Source organism: Rhinatrema bivittatum, chromosome 16, assembly GCF_901001135.1.
Source record: "Rhinatrema bivittatum chromosome 16, aRhiBiv1.1, whole genome shotgun sequence".
Lineage (NCBI taxonomy): Eukaryota > Metazoa > Chordata > Amphibia > Gymnophiona > Rhinatrematidae > Rhinatrema > Rhinatrema bivittatum.
In genome coordinates, this window is record NC_042630.1 from 20,723,973 (window position 1) to 20,745,228 (window position 21,256).

At 45.4% G+C, this 21,256-nt stretch overlaps 1 protein-coding gene across 7 annotated transcripts in view; it reads right to left on the reverse strand.

Moving 5' to 3' along the window:
* EPO (erythropoietin) overlaps positions 1 to 21,256 on the reverse strand; it is a 64,512-nt gene that overhangs the window by 38,529 nt on the left and 4,727 nt on the right. For 5 of the 7 annotated variants that reach the window (XM_029581394.1, XM_029581398.1, XM_029581393.1 and 2 more), the window contains one exon: positions 13,228 to 13,558. The exons of the other annotated variants lie outside the window; for them this stretch is intronic. In XM_029581394.1, the coding sequence (XP_029437254.1) occupies positions 13,228 to 13,240 (13 nt within the window). In that variant the 5' untranslated portion in view covers positions 13,241 to 13,558. The remainder of the gene's footprint in view (positions 1 to 13,227; positions 13,559 to 21,256) is intronic. 7 annotated transcript variants of the gene reach the window in all.

Consider the following 21,256-nt stretch of genomic DNA (forward strand, 5'->3'; position numbering starts at 1 on the left):
GTGAAATATATAATGATTTTTGGTACTGAGTTTCACATAGAGAGAGGGCTAATAGATAAACTGTCCAGTGGTCTCTTAAAGATTCTTTGTATTTATAAAGTTCATTGTCTCGATGTTACCCTTCGGCGGCAGCAGGTCCGGGGAGCCTCTCAGCGGCGTGGCACGACAGCTTCTGTCGGCGGCAGCATGACCCGACGTTTAAGCACGTCCAGACTCCACCCCTCTCAGGACGTGTCATCGGCAAGCCGGAAGTCCCCGCGTTTGCGTGGGAAATCTTGACTATTTAAATTCCTGAGCCCAGCACAGTACTGCCTCAGCTACAGGTTTGCTTGTGCTGGTGCTCTCCTGCCTTTTGTGGTTTCTTTTGCCTCTTGATCCCGGACTGCCTCTGGACCCTGTTCTGCTCGCTGCCTGCCCTGACCCCAGATTGCCTCTGGACCCTGCTCTGCTCGCTGCCTGCCCTGACCCCGGAATGCCTCTGGGCCCGGCCCTGCTCTGCTCGCTGCCTGCCCTGACCCCGGATTGCCTCTGGACCCTGCTCTGCTCGCTGCCTGCCCTGACCCCGGATTGCCTCTGGACCCTGCTCTGCTCGCTGCCTGCCCTGACCCCGGATTGCCTCTGGACCCTGCTCTGCTCGCTGCCTGCCCTGACCCCGGAATGCCTCTGGGCCCTGCTCTGCTCGCTGCCTGCCCTGACCCCGGATTGCCTCTGAACACTGCTCTGCTCGCTGCCTGCCCTGACCCCGGATTGCCTCTGGGCCCTGCTCTGCTCGCTGCCTGCCCTGACCCCGGAATGCCTCTGGGCCCTGCTCTGCTCGCTGCCTGCCCTGACCCCGGAATGCCTCTGGGCCCTGCTCTGCTCGCTGCCTGCCCTGACCCCGGATTGCCTCTGGACCCTGCTCTGCTCGCTGCCTGCCCTGACCCCGGATTGCCTCTGGACCCTGCTCTGCTCGCTGCCTGCCCTGACCCCGGAATGCCTCTGGGCCCTGCTCTGCTCGCTGCCTGCCCTGACCCCGGATTGCCTCTGGGCCCTGCTCTGCTCGCTGCCTGCCCTGACCCCGGATTGCCTCTGGACCCTGCTCTGCTCGCTGCCTGCCCTGACCCCGGAATGCCTCTGGGCCCTGCTCTGCTCGCTGCCTGCCCTGACCCCGGATTGCCTCTGGACCCTGCTCTGCTCGCTGCCTGCCCTGACCCCGGAATGCCTCTGGGCCCTGCTCTGCTCGCTGCCTGCCCTGACCCCGGAATGCCTCTGGGCCCTGCTCTGCTCGCTGCCTGCCCTGACCCCGGAATGCCTCTGGGCCCTGCTCTGCTCGCTGCCTGCCCTGACCCCGGATTGCCTCTGGGCCCTGCTCTGCTCGCTGCCTGCCCTGACCCCGGATTGCCTCTGGACCCTGCTCTGCTCGCTGCCTGCCCTGACCCCGGATTGCCTCTGGACCCTGCTCTGCTCGCTGCCTGCCCTGACCCCGGAATGCCTCTGGGCCCTGCTCTGCTCGCTGCCTGCCCTGACCCCGGATTGCCTCTGGGCCCTGCTCTGCTCGCTGCCTGCCCTGACCCCGGATTGCCTCTGGACCCTGCTCTGCTCGCTGCCTGCCCTGACCCCGGATTGCCTCTGGGCCCTGCTCTGCTCGCTGCCTGCCCTGACCCCGGATTGCCTCTGGACCCTGCTCTGCTCGCTGCCTGCCCTGACCCCGGAATGCCTCTGGGCCCTGCTCTGCTCGCTGCCTGCCCTGACCCCGGATTGCCTCTGGGCCCTGCTCTGCTCGCTGCCTGCCCTGACCCCGGATTGCCTCTGGGCCCTGCTCTGCTCGCTGCCTGCCCTGACCCCGGATTGCCTCTGGACCCTGCTCTGCTCGCTGCCTGCCCTGACCCCGGATTGCCTCTGAACCCTGCTCTGCTCGCTGCCTGCCCTGACCCCGGAATGCCTCTGGGCCCTGCTCTGCTCGCTGCCTGCCCTGACCCCGGATTGCCTCTGGGCCCTGCTCTGCTCGCTGCCTGCCCTGACCCCGGAATGCCTCTGGGCCCTGCTCTGCTCGCTGCCTGCCCTGACCCCGGATTGCCTCTGGACCCTGCTCTGCTCGCTGCCTGCCCTGACCCCGGATTGCCTCTGGGCCCTGCTCTGCTCGCTGCCTGCCCTGACCCCGGATTGCCTTTGGACTCCTCTCTGCTCGCTGCCTGCCCTGACCCCGGATTGCCTCTGGACCCTGCTCTGCTCGCTGCCTGCCCTGACCCCGGATTGCCTCTGGGCCCTGCTCTGCTCGCTGCCTGCCCTGACCCCGGATTGCCTCTGGACCCTGCTCTGCTCGCTGCCTGCCCTGACCCCGGATTGCCTCTGGACCCTGCTCTGCTCGCTGCCTGCCCTGACCCCGGAATGCCTCTGGGCCCTGCTCTGCTCGCTGCCTGCCCTGACCCCGGATTGCCTCTGGGCCCTGCTCTGCTCGCTGCCTGCCCTGACCCCGGATTGCCTCTGGACCCTGCTCTGCTCGCTGCCTGCCCTGACCCCGGATTGCCTCTGGGCCCTGCTCTGCTCGCTGCCTGCCCTGACCCCGGATTGCCTCTGGGCCCTGCTCTGCTCGCTGCCTGCCCTGACCCCGGATTGCCTCTGGACCCTGCTCTGCTCGCTGCCTGCCCTGACCCCGGATTGCCTCTGGGCCCTGCTCTGCTCGCTGCCTGCCCTGACCCCAGATTGCCTTTGGACTCCTCTCTGCTTGCTGCCTGCCCCGAATTGGACTGATTACGGATTTGCCTACTTGCTACCTGCCCCGACCCTGGATTGCTCTTGGACCCCTTCTCTGCTTGTTGCCTGCCCCAAATTGGACTGTGCTCCGGAGTACCTGTCTGCTGCCTGCTGTTAACCCGGAGAGGAGTCGGAGTTTTCCCTACAGTGTGCCGGTCCCGTACCATGGTTCAAGGTAAGACTGTCGTCTACTTGGGGATTCACTAACTAGTTCCGTAACACTCCATTTTCCACAGTACATATTGTTTAAATAAAAAATTAATTTTAAAAAATCGTACTAAAAACCTAAGTACACCAAGTCTAGCACTCACTCTTGATCTAATTGTTGGTCACCCAGACACATAAATTGCTCACATTTATTAGCCATGATATGCCTTTGATTTTTAATGGAGTCACAGCTTTAACTAAAGTTTGATTCACAGAATCAGCAAAAGAAGAGGCTGAATCCAAAGACTAAGAATTATGGTTAAGTTCCCATTCAGCCCCAAAATGTATTGAATCAACAGGTCCCCACAGTGACCTAGATGTTGGTGGATTAAAACAGGTGGCAGACTTTTCCCCTAAATTAAAAGAAAAAGTAACAAAATAACTAACTGACCACAAAAACGTCTGAACCACTGAATCGTTAAAGGCTTTCTGAAAAAGTTCAGGTATTATCAAATGGTCTAATATGTGTCCCCCTTTATGCATTGTTAAGGGATTTAACTGTACCAGTTGTAAACTTTTTAAACCCTTTAGCTAATCCAAGAAGCTTGATAGGGGCTTACAATCTTTGTGAATGTTTAAGTCACCCAAAATTAAAACCTTATTAGATTGTAATAAGGATGTATGGAAATTCAAAATATGAGTAGGATATTTGCAGATTAATCCTGGCAGAAAGTACAAAATTGCAAATAGCCAATCATGAAATCAAACCACCAAGCTCTCACATTCATCTCCTAAAGCCATGGCAATAGGTTTCACTGCAAAATATGACTTATAAAGTAATAAAACACCTCTACTCTTTCGTGATTACTTTATATCTGTTGCGTTTGGTGGTCCACAGGCAGCTCCCACGAACACCATACTTACCCTCATGGCCGAGCTTTCCACCCACTGGCTCCCGATGCGAAGTGGCTCTCTCTGGTCTTCTCATGGTCGGCCACCATGCTCTGATGTGGCAAGATGCCACAGACGCTACACGTGATAGGACGCAGACTCCTGCTGCCCTGCTCCCCCTAGAGCATGCGCACCAGACGTCACCCTATTTAAAGGGTCCGTGGCAGGAAAAGCCCGGAGTTGCCTCCTGATGACATCCCTCTCATAAGCCTAAAAAAGGCCTCACTGACACTCCTCCAGTGCCCCACAACAATTCCTCTTGCTCTGCAGTAGTGATTGAGCGCCAGCATCTTTCTTTGTTCCAGTGCCTTGTCTTCAGAGTCCTTGTCTTCAGTTCCACTGTTTCAATGTCATCTTCAGTTCTTCCACATCTCCCTTGTTGCCCGCTTGTTCTTCTCCTCACCTTCCTACCCTGTCTATCCATTCTATCTTTCCCTTTGGATGGATACCTGGCATTGACCTCGGTCTGACTTCTGGATACACCTGACCTCCATCTGCCACTGACAACTGCCTGACTTCTGGATAGACTTGACCTCTGCCTGTCACCAACCACTGCCTGCCACCAGATACACCTGACCTTCATCTACTCTGATGGATCTCTCCACCAACAGCAGAAGCCCCCACCTAAGATTTGCCAGCCCTGGCACCCAAAGGCTCAACCTGAGGGGAATGTGGGCTGGTAAAGGTGAAGCTCCAGCTGGGCCTCTGATTCATTTGGGGCTGCTCTCCAACGGTTGGGACCAGCTAGGCTCTTCCCTGCAGGTTGCGACAACTCTGCCTCCGTCTAAGAGTCCATGAACGCAATAATATAAGAAAAAAAAAAAAAAGAGGGAGGACATGATAAATTCAAAAGAGAAAGGTCAGCTGACAATCATGTTTCGCTAAGGAATAAAAAAATCTAATTCTGCTTCAGATAATAAAACTGTAATTGTATCAGACTTATTATTCTCTCCTTCATGGGCAATCTGTTAAATCAAAGTGTTTTCAGGGGAAGGTTTAAAATAAAATTGACTGGGGAAAGTCAGATAAAGACAAAAGTTTTATTTTCAACTGGATCCCAAAAGCATAGGCAGATAAAATGAGTCACCCAAGGTCACACAGTGTCAGCAGCAGAATCAAGGCCCAGGGAAATAAAGTGACTCATCTGAGGTCACACATACAGAGAGTCGGTGGCAGTGCTGAGTCTTGAACTTATGTCCTGGCAGTTTTAAATCATTGTTTCAGTGCGCTAACCCCAAGTCACTTGGCTACGTCATATCACAGTGTAAAAAGGCACTCCTTCAAATTTTCCTTTAAAGAAAAAGCACTATCTAATAATTAAACAACTTCTGTGGCCTGTGGAAGGCAAATTATAGCCATGGAACTAGACAATACGTATAAAATTTCATGTAACACCTAGCAATGCCCCCAGCACAGAGGAGACCAGGTTGTTCACTGGTCAGTGAGATATGTATGTCACTTCAGCAAAAGCCCGTTAACACAGAAGCATTTTTCTTTTCATTATTACAAATGTTGCTTTCTTTAAATTGTAAATCTATTCAGAGATATCCATGATCCTAAAAAAAGTAAGCAAAACCCTGCCATTATAATAACTCTGTAGTGCAGAGATACCTAATATTTCTTAGCTGGATCATATAATAAAGAATTATGTGAAATCTTGTTACATGGGGAACTATTTTTTCATTTGATTTGCATATCCTTTAAAAAAATATGTAAAACCACAGCCCAAGCAGAAGGTAGGGGTTTCCTTAGCATGATGCACAAAAATCACAACCTGAACAGGCAACAGCATACACAACACACACAGTCACAACCTTAGGAGAAGGCATTTTTTTTACCCTTTAACAAATACTGAAGTCTATTTCCAAACGCTTACACCGCAGTTGGCCACCACCCTTTAAACTCCCTATGCCTGTCCTTGACATCTCTTCTGTCCTTGCAAAAGGCTTTGACAGTATGATCAGTGACGCTGTAACTAGTTTCAGCTCATTCGGGAGCCTCCCAGAAATGTCATGCAGCGGAGTGGCTTTTCTTTTTACCATCCCTTCATAAGAAATGCCATACTGGGTCAGACCAAGGGTCCATCAAGCCCAGTATCCTGTTTCCAACAGTGGCCAATCCAAGTCACAAGTACCTGGCAAGTACCCAAACATTAAATAAATCACAAGCTACTATTGCTTATTAATTACCGTAATAGCAGTTTATGGATTTTTCCTCTAGGAACTTATCCAAACCTTTTTTAAATCCAGTTACACTAACTGCCGTAACCACATCCTCTGGTAATGAATTCCAGAGCTTAACTATGCACTGAGTGAAAAAGAATTTTCTTTGATTTGTTTAAATGAGCCACATGCTAACTTCATGAAGTGCCCTCTAGTCCTTCTATTGTCTGAGAGCGTAAATAACGGATTTACAATAGCTTGTTCAAGTCCTTTCATGATTTTGTAGACTTCTGTTATATCCCTCCTCAGCCGTCTCTTCTCCAAACTGAACAGCCCTAACCTCTTTAGCCTTTCCTCATAGGGGAGCCGTTCCATCCCCTTATTTTGGTTGCCCTTCTCTGCACTTTCTCCACTGCAGATATATCCTTTTTCAGATGTGGCGACTAGAACTGCACACAAGGGGAACTATTTTTTCATTTGATTTGCATATCCTTTCAAAAATATGTAAAACCGCAGCCCAAGCAGAAGGTGCGGGCTCACCATGGAGCGATACAGAGACATTATGACATCCTCCGTTTTATTTGCCATTCTCTTCCTAATAATTCCTAACATTGTTTGCTTTTTTGATTGCCACAGCACACAGCTGACGATTTCAATGAATTATCCACTATGACACCTAGATCTCTTTCCTGGGTGGCAACTCCTAAGATAGAACCTAACATTTTGTAACTAAAGCAAGGGTTATTTTTCCCTATATGTATCACTTTGCACTTGTCCACTTTACATTTCTTCTGCCATTTGGAAGCCCAATCTTCCAGTCTCGCAAGGTCCTCCTGCAATTCATCACAATCTGCTTGAGATTTAATGACTCTACATAATTTTGTCATCCACAAATCTGATCATCTCACTCATCGTACCCATTTCCAGATCATTTATAAATATATTAAAAAGCACCGGTCCAAGTACAGATCCCTGAGGCACTCCAATGTTTACCTTTTTCCACTGTGAAAACTGACCATTTAATCCTACTCTCTGTTTCCTGTCTTTTAACCAGCTTGCAATCCACAAAAGGGTTATCACCTCCTATCCCATGACTTTTTAGTTTTCTTAGAAGCCTCTCATGCAGGACTTTGTCAAACACCTTCTGACAATCCAAATACACCACATCTACCAGTTCACCTTTGTCCACGTTTATTCACTCCTTCAAAAAATGTAGGAGATTTGTGAGGCAAGACTTCCCTTGGGTAAATCCATGTTGGCAATGTCCCATCTAGCCATGTCTATCTAAATGTTTTGTGATTTTATTCTTTATAACAGTTTCCACAATTTTTCCCGGCACTGAAGTCAGGCTCACCGGTCTATAGTTTTCCGGATCACCCCTGGATCCCTTTCTAAATATAGGGGTTACATTGGCCATCTTCCAACCTTCAGGTATATCAGATGATTTTAATGATAGGTTAGAAATTAATTGAAATAGGTCTGAAATTTCATGTTTCAGTTTTTTCAGAACCCTGGGATGTATACCATCCGGTCCAGGTGATTTACTACTCTTCAGTTTGTCAATCAGGCCTCCTACATCTTCCAGGTTCACCTTAATTTGCATCTGAATCATCACCCATGAAAACCTTCTCCAGAATGGGTATCTCTTCCCCGATATAATATCTGCATTTCCCCGATTCCTTGTCCCTTCCCATCTATATCAATGGAACAAGAAACTTGTTATACAGTGAGCTTGCATTTTTACATTTTAATATTTTAGAGTCTATTTTCAATAGCTTATGTGACTGCAAAGTCCTTGTTGCTAATTTTCCTGGGGAAAATTACCTTGATTAGTTCGTCTTTGAAAACTGCTTACAAGGTACTGGATGTAGAAACAAAGTGGCTGTATACTTTGCACCCACTGTTTCTGCGGGCAGCTAAAGAGTATCACAGTGTGCGGAAAGTTGAAAATCCGAATGTACATATGCTGTGCGCTGCTCCGACCTAACCCCACCCCCTACCCTATCCATTTCTTTCACAGGACACCTTTTTTTTTTATTATTTATACATTTAAATAAAACAGGAACCACCTCTTTAATCCAACTAAAAGTCCGCATGCTGGAAAATCCCTTGTTTTTACTTTTAGCCGCTCTGTCGGGGCCACTATTCAGCCAGGGCAATTTACCCGTGTAAATAACTTTTGAACACTGCCCTCATAAAGCATGCTTTTGATAACCTATAAACCAGGGGTGGGCAGTTCCGGTCCTCGAGGGCCACAAACCAGTCTGGTTTTCAGGATACCCCTAATGAATATGCATGAGAGAGATTTGCATGCACTCTGCCGCCGTTGTATGCAAATCTATTTCATGCATATTCATTAGGATATCCTAAAACCGACAGGTTTGTGGCCCTCGAGGACTGGAATTGCCCACCCCTGCTATAAACTGATCCCTAAGGGTCAATTGTGTTTGGGGTTGTTCGGTTTATCCCATCATTGCTTTAGATGATATATTCAGTCACTGCGCAGGGCAATTTTTGGTAGCCTGCAGAGTTGTAAAGTACATTGCACTCTTTTACACATATACTTTGAAGTTAATTCAAAGATAAACGGCCCCAGTAGTTTCTCTTTAAAAAAGAAAAAAAGTTAGCTAGCATAAAGCGCATGTGCTAAAATCATTTATGTACTTTGCGCCTATTTCTGCAGTTGACTGAGTAGAGGTTAAATAGCATGAAAAATATTTGAAAATTGCACGTACTACACATGCTGTTTTCTAGAGAAATGCAATAGTTGAAAACGAATAAGGAATCCAAATCAAAAAAAGCTTTTTTTTTTTTGTTTGGTTCATTCTAAATGAAATGAATTTCTAGTGCTGAAAAAACTAAGAAGCGTTCAGGTTATTCATTTCAGGAAATAGTACATACTATTTCCTAATCGTGTGTGCTGTTTGGAAATAGTGCATGCTATTTCATGAAACAAAAAAAGCAAAAAGGAAAACCACTCCAATGAAACATTTGGACAACATCATCCACCTCTCATGAAATAATATGAACCAAACCAAATATTTTATCAGGGCACACCCCTACTGCTTTCCTCCCATGCCCCCACCCCACCTGTTTTTAACCCAACTAAAAGTAGGTACACTATGGAAGCCCACATGAACTTTTGGTTGGCTAGAGGGGGGCAATTTCGCCCATATGTGATGAGAAAATGGAACATGAAACTCAGGGATGTCATGAAACCATCAGTCACTGTTTAATAGCAAAAGTTAAAGTTAATTGTTTTAACAGTCTCATCCTGAATGTTGACTTCCACTGACCCTGAGCAGTAATAAGTGAGCCAAAAGCAAGGAGTCTAAGTTACAGAGCAGCTGCACACAGGCATTGCTTGCCAGCCTCCTTTTCACAAGGTACTTGAGTGAAGTCACCAGCATGGAAACCAAAACTAGATTAAAGCACTTTTTAAAAGATCCTTGTCCCACATGGCGTGCATCGGATCTGCTTTCCTTCATGTTTCTGATGGAGATTATTGGGAGAAACAGCCTTCATCTGACATTGTTCTGGAAATATTTTCTATACTTTAATGATTCATAAGTCAAAATCAAGCTTTTTTTTTTTCTTCAGTACAATAGCTTCTGTCTGCTTCCTTGACTTTCCAGTGTAACTGTAACTTGCCCCTATTGGGGTCACAATGCCATAAACCTTCACTTCACTATCATCCAGGATTTCCCCCATTTTTAACTTCCTCCCATGTAGCTTAGCCATTACAGTGAACTATGACTGCCTGCAGGCTCCACTGTATTTATTTATAAGACTTTCAATATATACCACATAAGTGCACTAAAAGAAGCAGGGCTACAAAATCAGCATGTGCCATGGGATATCAAATTGTTATAAATAAATCCTAACAGGGGCAGGCACGAACCATATTTTTTTCCAGAACGCCCTACAAATGCACCCTTGTAACAGCCAGTTAATGTTGCTGTAGTGAAACGGCCAACACACCCACTCTCTCCCACACCTCCAAAACAGCTGTCAATACTGCCTCAGCAGCCAGTGCATACTGGAATCACTCGTAGAAATCACCCAGTACTTCTGATTTTTTTTTTAGTTTTGTATACAGTGCTGAGAGTACAGACCAAGGTTCCAATCCCACCTCTTCCACCAATCTTACTGTTTCTGACCCCATGTTGATAGACATTGCTACAACACCTGTAGCCCAGGATCCAATCCCACCTCTACTACTAATCTCACTGTCTGAGCCAGTGCTAGGCACACCTTGTTTAAATTCCATCTAAAATACCACCTTTTTGAGGCTGCTTTTAAACTTTAAGCCTGTTGGTTCACCTTCAGCCTCGTTAACTAATTTTAACAATTGTCTGTTGACCTGTATGTTTGTCTTGATTAGATTGTAAACTGTATTGAGAAGGGAATGTTTCTTGTGTGTTGTCCTTACCGTTACGCATGGGGGTAACTTGCCCAGAGTGGCAGTTACTACTATAGTAAATTGCCGGGCAGACTGGATGGACCATTTGGTCTTTGTCTGCCCTCGTTATTCGGTTACTATGTTTGTACAGCGCTGCATATGTCAAGTTGTGCTACAGAAATCTTAAGTAGTAATAGTAGTAAAATACAGAGCCGCGACACCTGCAAACTCAGGGTCCTAACCTGTCACCAATTCACTATGTGACCCAAAAACCGAGATCACAGTTCTAACCCCTGCAGATCCAGGTTCCAGTCTCACTTTGTGTGACCCTAATACTGAAATCGAAGCTGTGCCACCTGCAGACCAAGATTCTAATCCTGCTGCTGCCACCAGTCTTACTGTGTGTGGCCCTGTGCTGAGAGCAACGCTATCTACAGATCTAATTCCAATCCCAATAGCATACCAATTCAATGCTCCTGCACTCAGGTATGCATTGTAATCTTTTCATTACAGGAATCTTGTAAGCATGAATGGAAAGCAGTCACAGTGCCTTGAAATTGCAAATACACAGTGCAGGAGGACCCCTATTTGTGCTAGTCTTTACTAGAGCAGTATTTCCCAGTTTTCTCATGGAGGCACACTTAGGCCTAATTTACTAAGGCTTTTCCCCCCATTCTGTGTCTATGGGAAAACAGCTTAGTGAATCAGACCCCTGGTTACTTGAGTTTTCAGGATTTCCACAATCAATATGCAAGACATTGATTTGCATACACTGGGTGTTGGGGGAGAAGGGAGCCAGATAGTAGGAAATTGATACAGGGAGCAACTCAGTTAGGGGAAGATGGAGGGTGAGTGGAGAAATGGAGGGAGAGTTAAGGAAGTGATGTGCTGGAACAGGGAGAATAGGATGGTGAGAGATGAAAGACAGAAAAGGAAGGAGAGATGAGATCCAGGTGCAAAAGGAGAGAGAATGAAGGGATGATGACATAAGATTTAGAGGCAGAGAGAAATTAAGGAAAATTACAGTAGATGGAAGGGAAAGATATGTCAGGGGAGGAAATGAAAAAAATGGAAAATGGAAAAGAGCAAGGAAAAGGAATTAGGAGAAAACAGACACGAGGAAAAAAGAGACCAAAACCAATGCAAAAGAAACACACCTAGATAACTAGAGACTGAAATATGCAACACGGTGATCTGGCAGCTGTATGGCTCCTGGAGTAAATTGGATAGTCTGCATGCCACGATGGCTTTTATTGGGTCGATGTAAATATTACCCCAAACTGTTATACATGAGCTATAGAGGCCATATATATCCCTTCTTGAGATGAATGTTTCTGATGACATCTGAAGAATGGACTTTTGTGGTTTCAAAAGCTCATGTATAATATTTTTAGGTGATTTGTATGCTAATCCAGTAACGGGTTTTAGAATCCATCAAGAATCCTCTGATGGGAATGTAATTTTTACTGTTGTTTTATGTTCTGTATGCACGTGGAATGAAGCTGGTGAGAGCCCCTTATGTATTTACTAGCCGTTAAGCCCGTAACAACGGGCTACATTACCTTTTTTTTTTTTTGGTCCATTTCCTTACCCCTCATTCTCCTCCTCCCCCCCCCTCACTCCCCCTCTCAGCTCATTCACAACCCCTTCGGATGGCGCAGACGGAAGATCTCCGGGGGAGGTCCCTCCCTCCCTCGTGCGCGCCGCTGCTACTGCTACTGCTCCTCCCCGCGAAAGAGGTTCCTCCCTCCCTCCCTCCCTCGTGTGCGCCGCCACCGCTACTGCTCCTCGCCGCGCCATTTTTGTTACAGACAAGCTCTGACCAACGTGCTGCCCGCGCATGCGCGGTAGAGTTGCTCTCTACTGCGCATTTGCGGCAAGTAGGTCAAGCTTCATTTATCTAGTAGATTTTAAACTGGCAGCACATCACTGAGCATGTAAAAGTCAGCCAGTACAGTGTATCCCCATGGCTCTTCCAGTGTGGTTGGGGCAGATTTTTTAAATTATCCCCATAAGGCCAGCAGCATCTCAGAACACTAGTGCCCTATGTTTTTACAGAATCGTTCCTGGCAGGAGAGGGGGAGGGGGTAATTACTGAATTTAATTATCAAAATCTAGGGGGTGGGGGGGGGTTCTGTATGGGCCCAGACCCCATGGGCTCATACCCCAAAACTTTTAAGTACCTAGCAACATCTTTGTTAAGAGGTACCTTCACATGTTGGGCACTAACTTTATTCAGTGCAGCAGACATACAACATGGTTTTCTTATATTTCAGACAAAGTGTGGCGAGGGGAAATCCTGCACCTCTGGTAAAGTGAATTTTTGCACATAGCTATATTGACCATGCACGAACAGTCAAAAGCAAACTTTTCAGTCTTACTACCCTCTCTTTCTAGCAAACTGGGAGCCAACAGCTACAGCAGTACACAAGAGCTGTGAAAAAATATTTCCTAGGTTGGATTTAATGAGGGAACCAGGTTTCACTTTATCATCACCAAGGATCTGTTATGAAGAAAGTTTTTATGAAGAGAGACTGCTTTTGAGTTAAATATTTTTTCCTTAAAAGAGGGAAATTGTGTTGTGGACCTTGGTTGCACGGTGTGTTTGGACATTTTTATCTTTACCTCCATGGGTCTTACTTGCCAAAATATGCTCAGTGATAATGATCTAGCCAATCAGCTTTATATCAGAGGGCTGTCAGTAGATTCGCAGCATGACACAATAAAGGCGATTTAGTAAGTCCCCATACCCTATACTTGATGTAACTGTAGGCAGCCCATGCCAGCAGCATGAACTGCGCAGCAGAAGGCTATCAAAAGCCAATAACTTACCAGTTATCCCCATATCCGAATCTTCATAGCCCTGCAGAATATGGGCTCTTCATCTTCCAGGAATGCATCTGGCTCCCATCTGTGGAAACTGTTTCATCCGTGAAAACTGGATCCCACTGCAAGGACTCACAAAGCAGTTGCTCGCTTAGGAGGGGGCTTGTGTGCTGCAGAGAGGCTTCTGAAGACTTACAGAGGAGGCATGCATTTGCTCTGTGCTTTCCAGGGTTCTCACTTGAAGCTCTGCAACAGTCCAGAACCGGACACCAGCACTTTTCTTCCTTCTGTTGTACTATTCGTCTCCACCAAAATAGTTCCAGCAGAGATGCAGTAACTTGCATTAAAAAAAAAAAAAAAATCAGATTGCAAAGTTAATGTTTCATCCAATGTAGTTTATAGACCCCCAGAGGTCGTGCGTCCAATGCAACAGTCCATTCAGGAATGGTGCCTGGAATACACAGCAGACAGGAGCTGGGTGGCTGACTTATCAGCATTTTTTTTTTTTTTTTTTACATCTTCTATCATTGCGGAACGGAAACAGGGACTTCCTTAGGAAAGTAAAGGAAGGGTATTTTTCACTGACCATCGCACCATCCTCAAGGAAATAAAATGCATGGAGGCGCACGTCTCCAGGATCTTTGGCAGAGAGCCACTCCAGAGCCGACAGGTTAGCTATAAACAGCTTGTGCTTGTCACACTTTGGGAAGCAGGCAGGGGTCATGGCAGTCAGACAGGCTCCGCTCCGTAGAGCAAAAGGTGAAGACTTGAATGTCAGCTACGGCAGTGGAATATTTTTTTTTTTACTTGTGTTCGCAAGCAACCCAAGATTTTAAACGGGAGAAATCAACACTCTGTTTCCATAGCCAGAGGTGCAGCAGCTTTGAATTGTACATAATTTGGGCTTCTGATTTTGGGTGTTTATAAAATATAAATCTAGATGCTCATTTTCCAGTTAATTAGGGGATCTTTGAGGGTACCAAAAATGGTGTTTATTGGTGTATTTGTGGTGCAGGTACTATTGTTGAGTACCTTTTCAGGTCGAATCAAACATATACATTTGTGCAGCTGAGGAATCATTAACATAGAAAAGACACAAAAACAAAGCAGAGGAACCAGCATAAGCAAAAAGAGGGATGAGAGTGTAACCGGGGAAGTAGTATTTTCCTGGTGTTTCTCTAATAAACACCTATTTTTATTTTTTTTTGCATCAGGGGTGTTTTATCGGGGGTTTATTGGTTAAAACCTAAAATCAGAAGCCTTACACAAATGTAACTTCCCAATCTATTTGAAAGTAAAAGAAAGTGTCTGCCCTTGTTTGAAATATGTCTGTATATTGCACCTACTTTCCTTTCGCCCCCCTCAGCAATTTCTGTATTTGTTTATTATCCTAACTTTTCCCCTCCTGTCCCTCTCTCTTCCCTCAGCAATTTCTGCATCTCTGGTTATTGCCCCTGTTTTTCCCATTCCCTCCAAGCTTTTGGTGTGTAAACTCAAGTAAGTTTAATAATTTGTGAGAGAATACAATGAATGAAAGAAAATAACAGCCAAAGCAGCCAACTATTACTCATAATAGGAAATAAAGCAACAAACTGAGGAAGAAAGTGAAAAGAAAGAAATGTATATGAAACGTAGGCCTAGCTTCAATCATTCCCCCTCTTTGTCATGATTTGAAAACAAGACCATGAAAGAAGTCCACGTTGATCATTAAACTACCGCAAGCTAACCATTCTCCCAACCCAATGCTCTCTTTTCTTTAAAGAGCACTAAAGCAGAGAGGTTTGGATTATACATGGCATCTGTGAGACAGCAGGAGGAGAAGCAGGTTTATGGACTCCCAAGCCCACTCGGAAAGACTGGACCTTCACAGGACAAGCAGAGGATCCCCCTCAGTGGCCAACGTGCATGTGCTCGGACGGCATTGCCATCACCATGAGGAAAAGTAACACGCAAGCACAGCCTCCTACGGGTACGGGAACTTTTATATGCAACTCAGGAGCATAGATTTCCCGCACAAGCGTTCAAGCAAGACAAAAGAGAGAGCCCAAACTTCGTGAAATGGCTTTTCTGCCTAGAAAAACAGGGATTCCAAGATTTCGCCTTTAGCTTTAATGAACGAGCCAGACGAGTACATTCATCAATGTGTCGACATAATCTGAAATCCTAGTTTGACATTCTTATCTAGAGCAAACACACCAAAGCTTTTGAAGTGAAGGACAATTCCCTCAAGCTCTCACCCCTCCTTTCCCCATCCCCCCACCCTCACCCAACCAAAAAAATAAAATTCACCTATCATCTGGATCCTCTGCGAGGCTGTGATACCTTTTATTGGAGTAACATAAAAATTATCCAGAGATGATGCTGTACAAGACCTATCAAGACCGCCTACATCCTCTCTTCTTCAGTCAACTGACAACAAGAAGCATTCCCTGCATCTAATATTTTCATTTTAAAGAATTTAATGGAAGCCGCAACACTAGGTTCTCTTGTTGCTTCTCCCAGTCAGATCCAGTGAAGATGAAACTATTTCATACCAAAGTCAGCCTCTCCATCTAATTACAGTTCATTAATAGTAGCAGAACCGGTCCTTGACTAGTAGCATAATAAAGTGCTACAGCCAAGTTCAAACTTTCAGAGGAGAAGGGATTTCAGTAAAATCAAATCCCTGACTTTAAGCCTATGTTGGAATGTATGTTGCACACTCTGCTACATTTAGGAGATAAAGAGAAGACGACTGTGGCTGGGTTGGAGTCTCCAAATGGTTTCTCTTGTGTGTACTGTGACAGGGATGAACCACAGTCACAAGCCTGGGTAAGTGGGTGGAACTGCAACCCCGCAGACTCCCTGATGGGAGACTGATGGAGCTGGGAGAGGTGGGGGGGGGGGGGGGGGTGAGATGTTTCTTTCCTCCCTCTCACCCAAAAGCAGCATACAGCAACCCAGAAGACCTGGATCAAAGCTTTTGAACCTAAGTGGTGCTGGGCAGGGGAGATATTTTGGGGCTGCCCAGTTCCTGTCATTTTCCTTGTGGGAATTGAATGTTAGGGCCCAAACTGTCTAGACCACAGAGACAGAAAATAAGCATTTTATTTTCAGTCTAGTGACTGGAGTATATTAGCTTTGGGAATGGGTTAGGTCCTCTGTCTTTGTTTATTGCTCAGTACAGGAGGAAATGTATTTTTATTTGCTTCTCCAGCGATGCATTGCACGCAGTGTTTGGCTTCTTGAGGATTCCTAATTTTGTCTGTACGTTTCTGTTTCTTATTTATTTTGTATTTGCTAAGGATCTGTCTGTATTCGTGTGTGTGACTAAGATGAGGGATCCCACTGTAGGGGATCCATAGCAGTCCAGCTTGCTTTGTTTTCCACATTAGGAAATAGGTTGGTGTTCTAGGGCCCAGGGTAATATTTACAATGCTGTCCTTTTATAAGTTGGTTTAGTGCTTTTGCTGTTATGGTCAATTTGAGTGGGGGAAAGGAGGGGGGAGAGAAAGTTCCCTTTCCCACCCCAACTCCCAATTTAGTAGTCAGTACCTCCTCAGTTCAGTTTTCTCCCATCCCTCACCACCTCTCCCTACTGTTTATCTCCCCCACTGTCCTCTCTCCCCCACCCACACCCCCAATTTAGTAGTCAGTACCTCCTCAGTTCAGTTTACTCCCTACTGTTTATCTCCCCCACTGTCCTCTCTCCTCCACCCATCCTCAACCCACACCCACTTTCCTCTCTCACATAAATTATTCACCCCTCTTCACCCATCCTCTCTCTTCCATTCACTCAACCTCTCTCCCCACTCATCCCTTCGTACTCACCCCTTTCTTTCTCCATCTACTCCTCTTCCTACCCCTCTCGCTCACCATGTCCACGCAATCGCCCCACTCTGGTCTTCTACCCTTCCCCACTCTCTTGCCTTTTTTCCCCTTATCATCTGCTCACCACCTCCATGCAGCTGCAGCGCTTTCATGGCTTCTCATTCTCACCTGGCAGGGCCTGGGAATAGCAGCCAAGTTCTGCTCCTTGTCACAAGTTTCAGCTACAGCTCCAATTCCTGTTCTGGCTTCAGCCTTGCCCACCTCCAGTTCCTACTCTGAGTTCATCATCAGCATCGTGTATCTATCTCATACTTTTCCAGTAGATGAGTTCAGAGCATGTTATAGTATAGTGTGAAATTACAATACGCATAGAGCACATCAGTAAAATATTAAGCATATACTATGAATAGGCATAGAATAAATATATAATATAATATTAAATCAATAATAGTTAGATATGGAATAGGCAAGGTAATAGATACTTCAATAATAAAATTTGAGGATGAAACGGAACCTCCCACAGACATGTGAAAATTGACTCCATTATCTTGTACATTTCTGGGTGAAATTGTAATAAAAAATTAGTCTCAGTGTTTTAAAAATTCTTTAGACTTCTCTTGCACCAGACTGATTCTATCAGTAGATTTATATTGAAAAAGATGGGCTGAGTTTTTTATTTTTTTTAGCTTGGGAAAAAAAACCCTTTTGTTGCTGAGATCTCAGAGGTAGCTGCCTCAGTGGGTGGACAAAGCATGCCTCCATGTTGATATTCAGGGAGCAATTCTCAAACTGGTCGTGTTGCTGCACCGTCTGCCGACACTTGTTTACCTGCAATCTTTGTGCCGGCTTTCAAAATGAAAAATGTGTGCTCTTACTTTAACTTTGAAAATTGTCCTAAGGAAAATATATAATAATATAGAAATGACAGCAGAAAAGGACTAAATGGTCCATCCAGTCTGCCCCGCAAGCTTCTTAAGGTAGTATCTGCCATGCCATTATTCAGACAGTGCTGACGTGTTTTGCTTATGGCGTTGGCCTTAGAAGCACTCCTGTGTTTTTTCACTTATGTCTGCCTATCAGTACCCCAGACCGAAAAAGTCAGGGCCTGTGCTGGTGGTCATCTGAATCCAATTCCTCTTCCAGATAGTTTCTGCAGAGATCTGTAGCTGTTTTCTCTGTGAATGCTAACCCTGCCCTGGGAATGCCCCCACTACAATGTCTGTTAGTTGAATTGCCCTTCACGTTAAAATTTCTTTCTTAAAAATCAAAGTGATGTACAATTAAAAGTATAAATAAAAAATACAGAGATAAAAATAGTAGTACAATTAAATTAACTCAAAACAATAAATGATGGACAAAAAAGATACAAGTAACACTATGCAAGTCAATTAATCTAGCAGTAATCAAATAATGGAAAAGAGAAATCCTTTTATGTATCAAATACTTGAAGAAACAGTTGGGATTTTAGGACTTTCCTGAACTGGTTAAAATCCTTCTTGATGCATTGAGGCCGCTATTTCTACATTTCTACATTTCCACATAATGCTATCAAAGTTTTGCATCAGAGATTGCAGTAGAGGCTTTGAATGTTGTTAGAGGTCTACTACAATCTAATCTGTCATGGTTGAGCTTTAATTTCACCCTGCACTACTCTACCTACTACTGATTTGCGTATAGGGGCGGGTGGGGGGGGGGGAGGGAGGGCTAGGGAGGAGGGGAAGCAGATAAGAAAAAGGAAATGTAGTCGGGGTACGCATTTCGAGATTAATAATGGAAACGTTGTATTGTACCGATAGTTTCTTGCTATGTACCAACATGTTATTGTTTCTATGCTCGTATTATTGAACGCTGTACTCTGTCTTCATAAATAAAAAATTATAAAAAAAAAAAAATCCTTCTTGATGCATAAGCTGAGGGGAAGAGAGTTCCATAGATTGGAGCCAGGTAGAAGAATGCCATTTTCGGGGTTCTTGCTAATCTGATTTCATAAAACGAGGGAACTTTCAATAGCTCATGCTAGGAGAACCGGCACCTACATCCTGGAAGGCATGGATTTAAAAGATTTGAGAGGGGGGGGGGGGGCGCTGACCTAGTGAAGTGCCTTAAAAGTGAGGCAGCCAAGAATTGGATACAGAGGTAAAGGTACATGCCTAATGGAGTTGTGCACACAATTTGCAGACAGGTGATTTACCTGGGTAAAATGCATTTTAAGCATGGAATTGCCTTTCAGAATTGCCCTGTTGATGATAAGTTGAAAATGGCCTAGGACCTCCAGTTTCAGGTGCTATATACAATCCTGATCAAAAAACCCATAATTGTACATTCTGCCCACAAAAACGCCTGGGGAGCTTCGGCTGAGCCTTCCAGGGGCAGAGTCGATCTGACTTTAAATATAAGTTTTGGACTTCTAACCTGCATATCATTCTAAAATGGCTGGGCTCTAGGTCTTGCATGGAGCATACTTCAGTATCTATACATTTTGGATTCCTTAGCCACGCTGGTACTGCCTGGGAAATGAAGCAGGGGGAGCAGTCCCCGCCTGCTGGAGCTGGAACAGGAACTGATATACACCGTTTCTAAACATGGAGAATGACAGCAGATAAAGATGGAGTGTTGTTTCCATTAGAGCTCAGCTTTGGGAAATGTCAAGAGCTTAAACTAATTCTAGTTATAATCTGAAATGTAAAGGGGCCTGTTCCACAACATAACCGCAGAAAAGGGAATAGTCACCATCATTTGGAATTAGGGTGGCCACTTGACCCGGGTCAACCCTGCCAGGGTGAGCTAGTTCTCTTTTTATTCCCCGTTACATCTCCGGTTTCTTTGGAAAAGCAAACACAAAAAGGGGTCAAATTAGCATAAGTCTGAAACTTGTGAGTAGTCCTGCACTCAGTACAACCTTCTTGTCTCTGCCAGGATGTCAGTCTGTGGGGAGAAGAAGAGAGAAGTGGAAACAGTAGGGGTGACCAGGGGTGAGAAGAGGAGTAATGCATGATGGTGGATACATGGAATGCCCTCCCTGAAGAGGTGGTGAAGACGAGAACGGTGGTGGATAAACACTGCGGATCCCTACAGGCTAGAGGATAGAAATGAAAAAAAATGTGGGTGACCGTTGTTAACGTTGAGTAACACTTCTGCATGGGGGTAAACCTGTATGGAGCGGTAGTTACTACCAAAAGCAATTTACTGGGCAGACTGGATGGACCAATCTGCTGTTATTTACCATGTTAGTATGTTACTAATACCAAACATCAAGGCTTCAATAGCTTGGAAAAGCAGAAATTAGGAATTCAAGGATACACCAGGTGCAATACTAGCCCTGGTTCAGTCTGACCCTGATGGCTTGGAAATAATCACCCTATTCTTAACTACTGAGTTTTATATTAATTTTGAAGTTGCCTTTATCATTAAAAGAAACCAGCATTCAACATGGAGTGCAAAGTGCAGAAGCAAAGTAGCAACATCTATCAATTAAAGATGTTATCATTATTGAAAGGGTAGTGTATGTTTACATAACCACAAAGATTTCTCCACTACCAGGTGCTGTGGGAAACAATACCAAAGCCCTGCAAAAAAAAAAAAAAAAAAGTCACTTAGAACTTTTACAGCAAACCTGTCAGGGCACAAACAACCCAACCTATGAAAAATATTACAACAGCTGCTGGATTATCACTGCACCTCCTATTAGAAAACAGACCACATTTAAGATTGCTATATATCCATATGCAGCAGAGTCCCTTCAGTCGATTGTCACTGTTCCGACTCACCACCTCTGGAGTAGCACGGGATGGCAAAGTGAGGCGGGAGCAAGGCTTGGACATGTTGGTAAGACTAAAACCAAGGCTTGGACTAAAAGGGAACGCAGGCAAGGCTGAAACTCAGACACCAATTACAGATAAGACTGGAACTCAGGCTGGGACAGGAATGGACCAAGGCAGGATGAATCTGGGCAACACAGAACATGGAATATAAAGCCTGAATGCAGGAAGGCCCCCAGGGGCAAGAAAGTGAACCTTACAGCTTTGCACTCTCCCCTCCACAGCCCTCTCCACATATAATTAAAAAATATGCATTTATAACAGATTTCGCATGAAAAGTACAGTTTCCCAAAGTAAAAATACCACTTTCAACATATTTATTATATTCACATGCACTGAAGCTTATTGAAACGTGTGTCAGGGGTGGGCTTCACTCTCAAAGCCATGAGTAAACTGAATTGCAATTA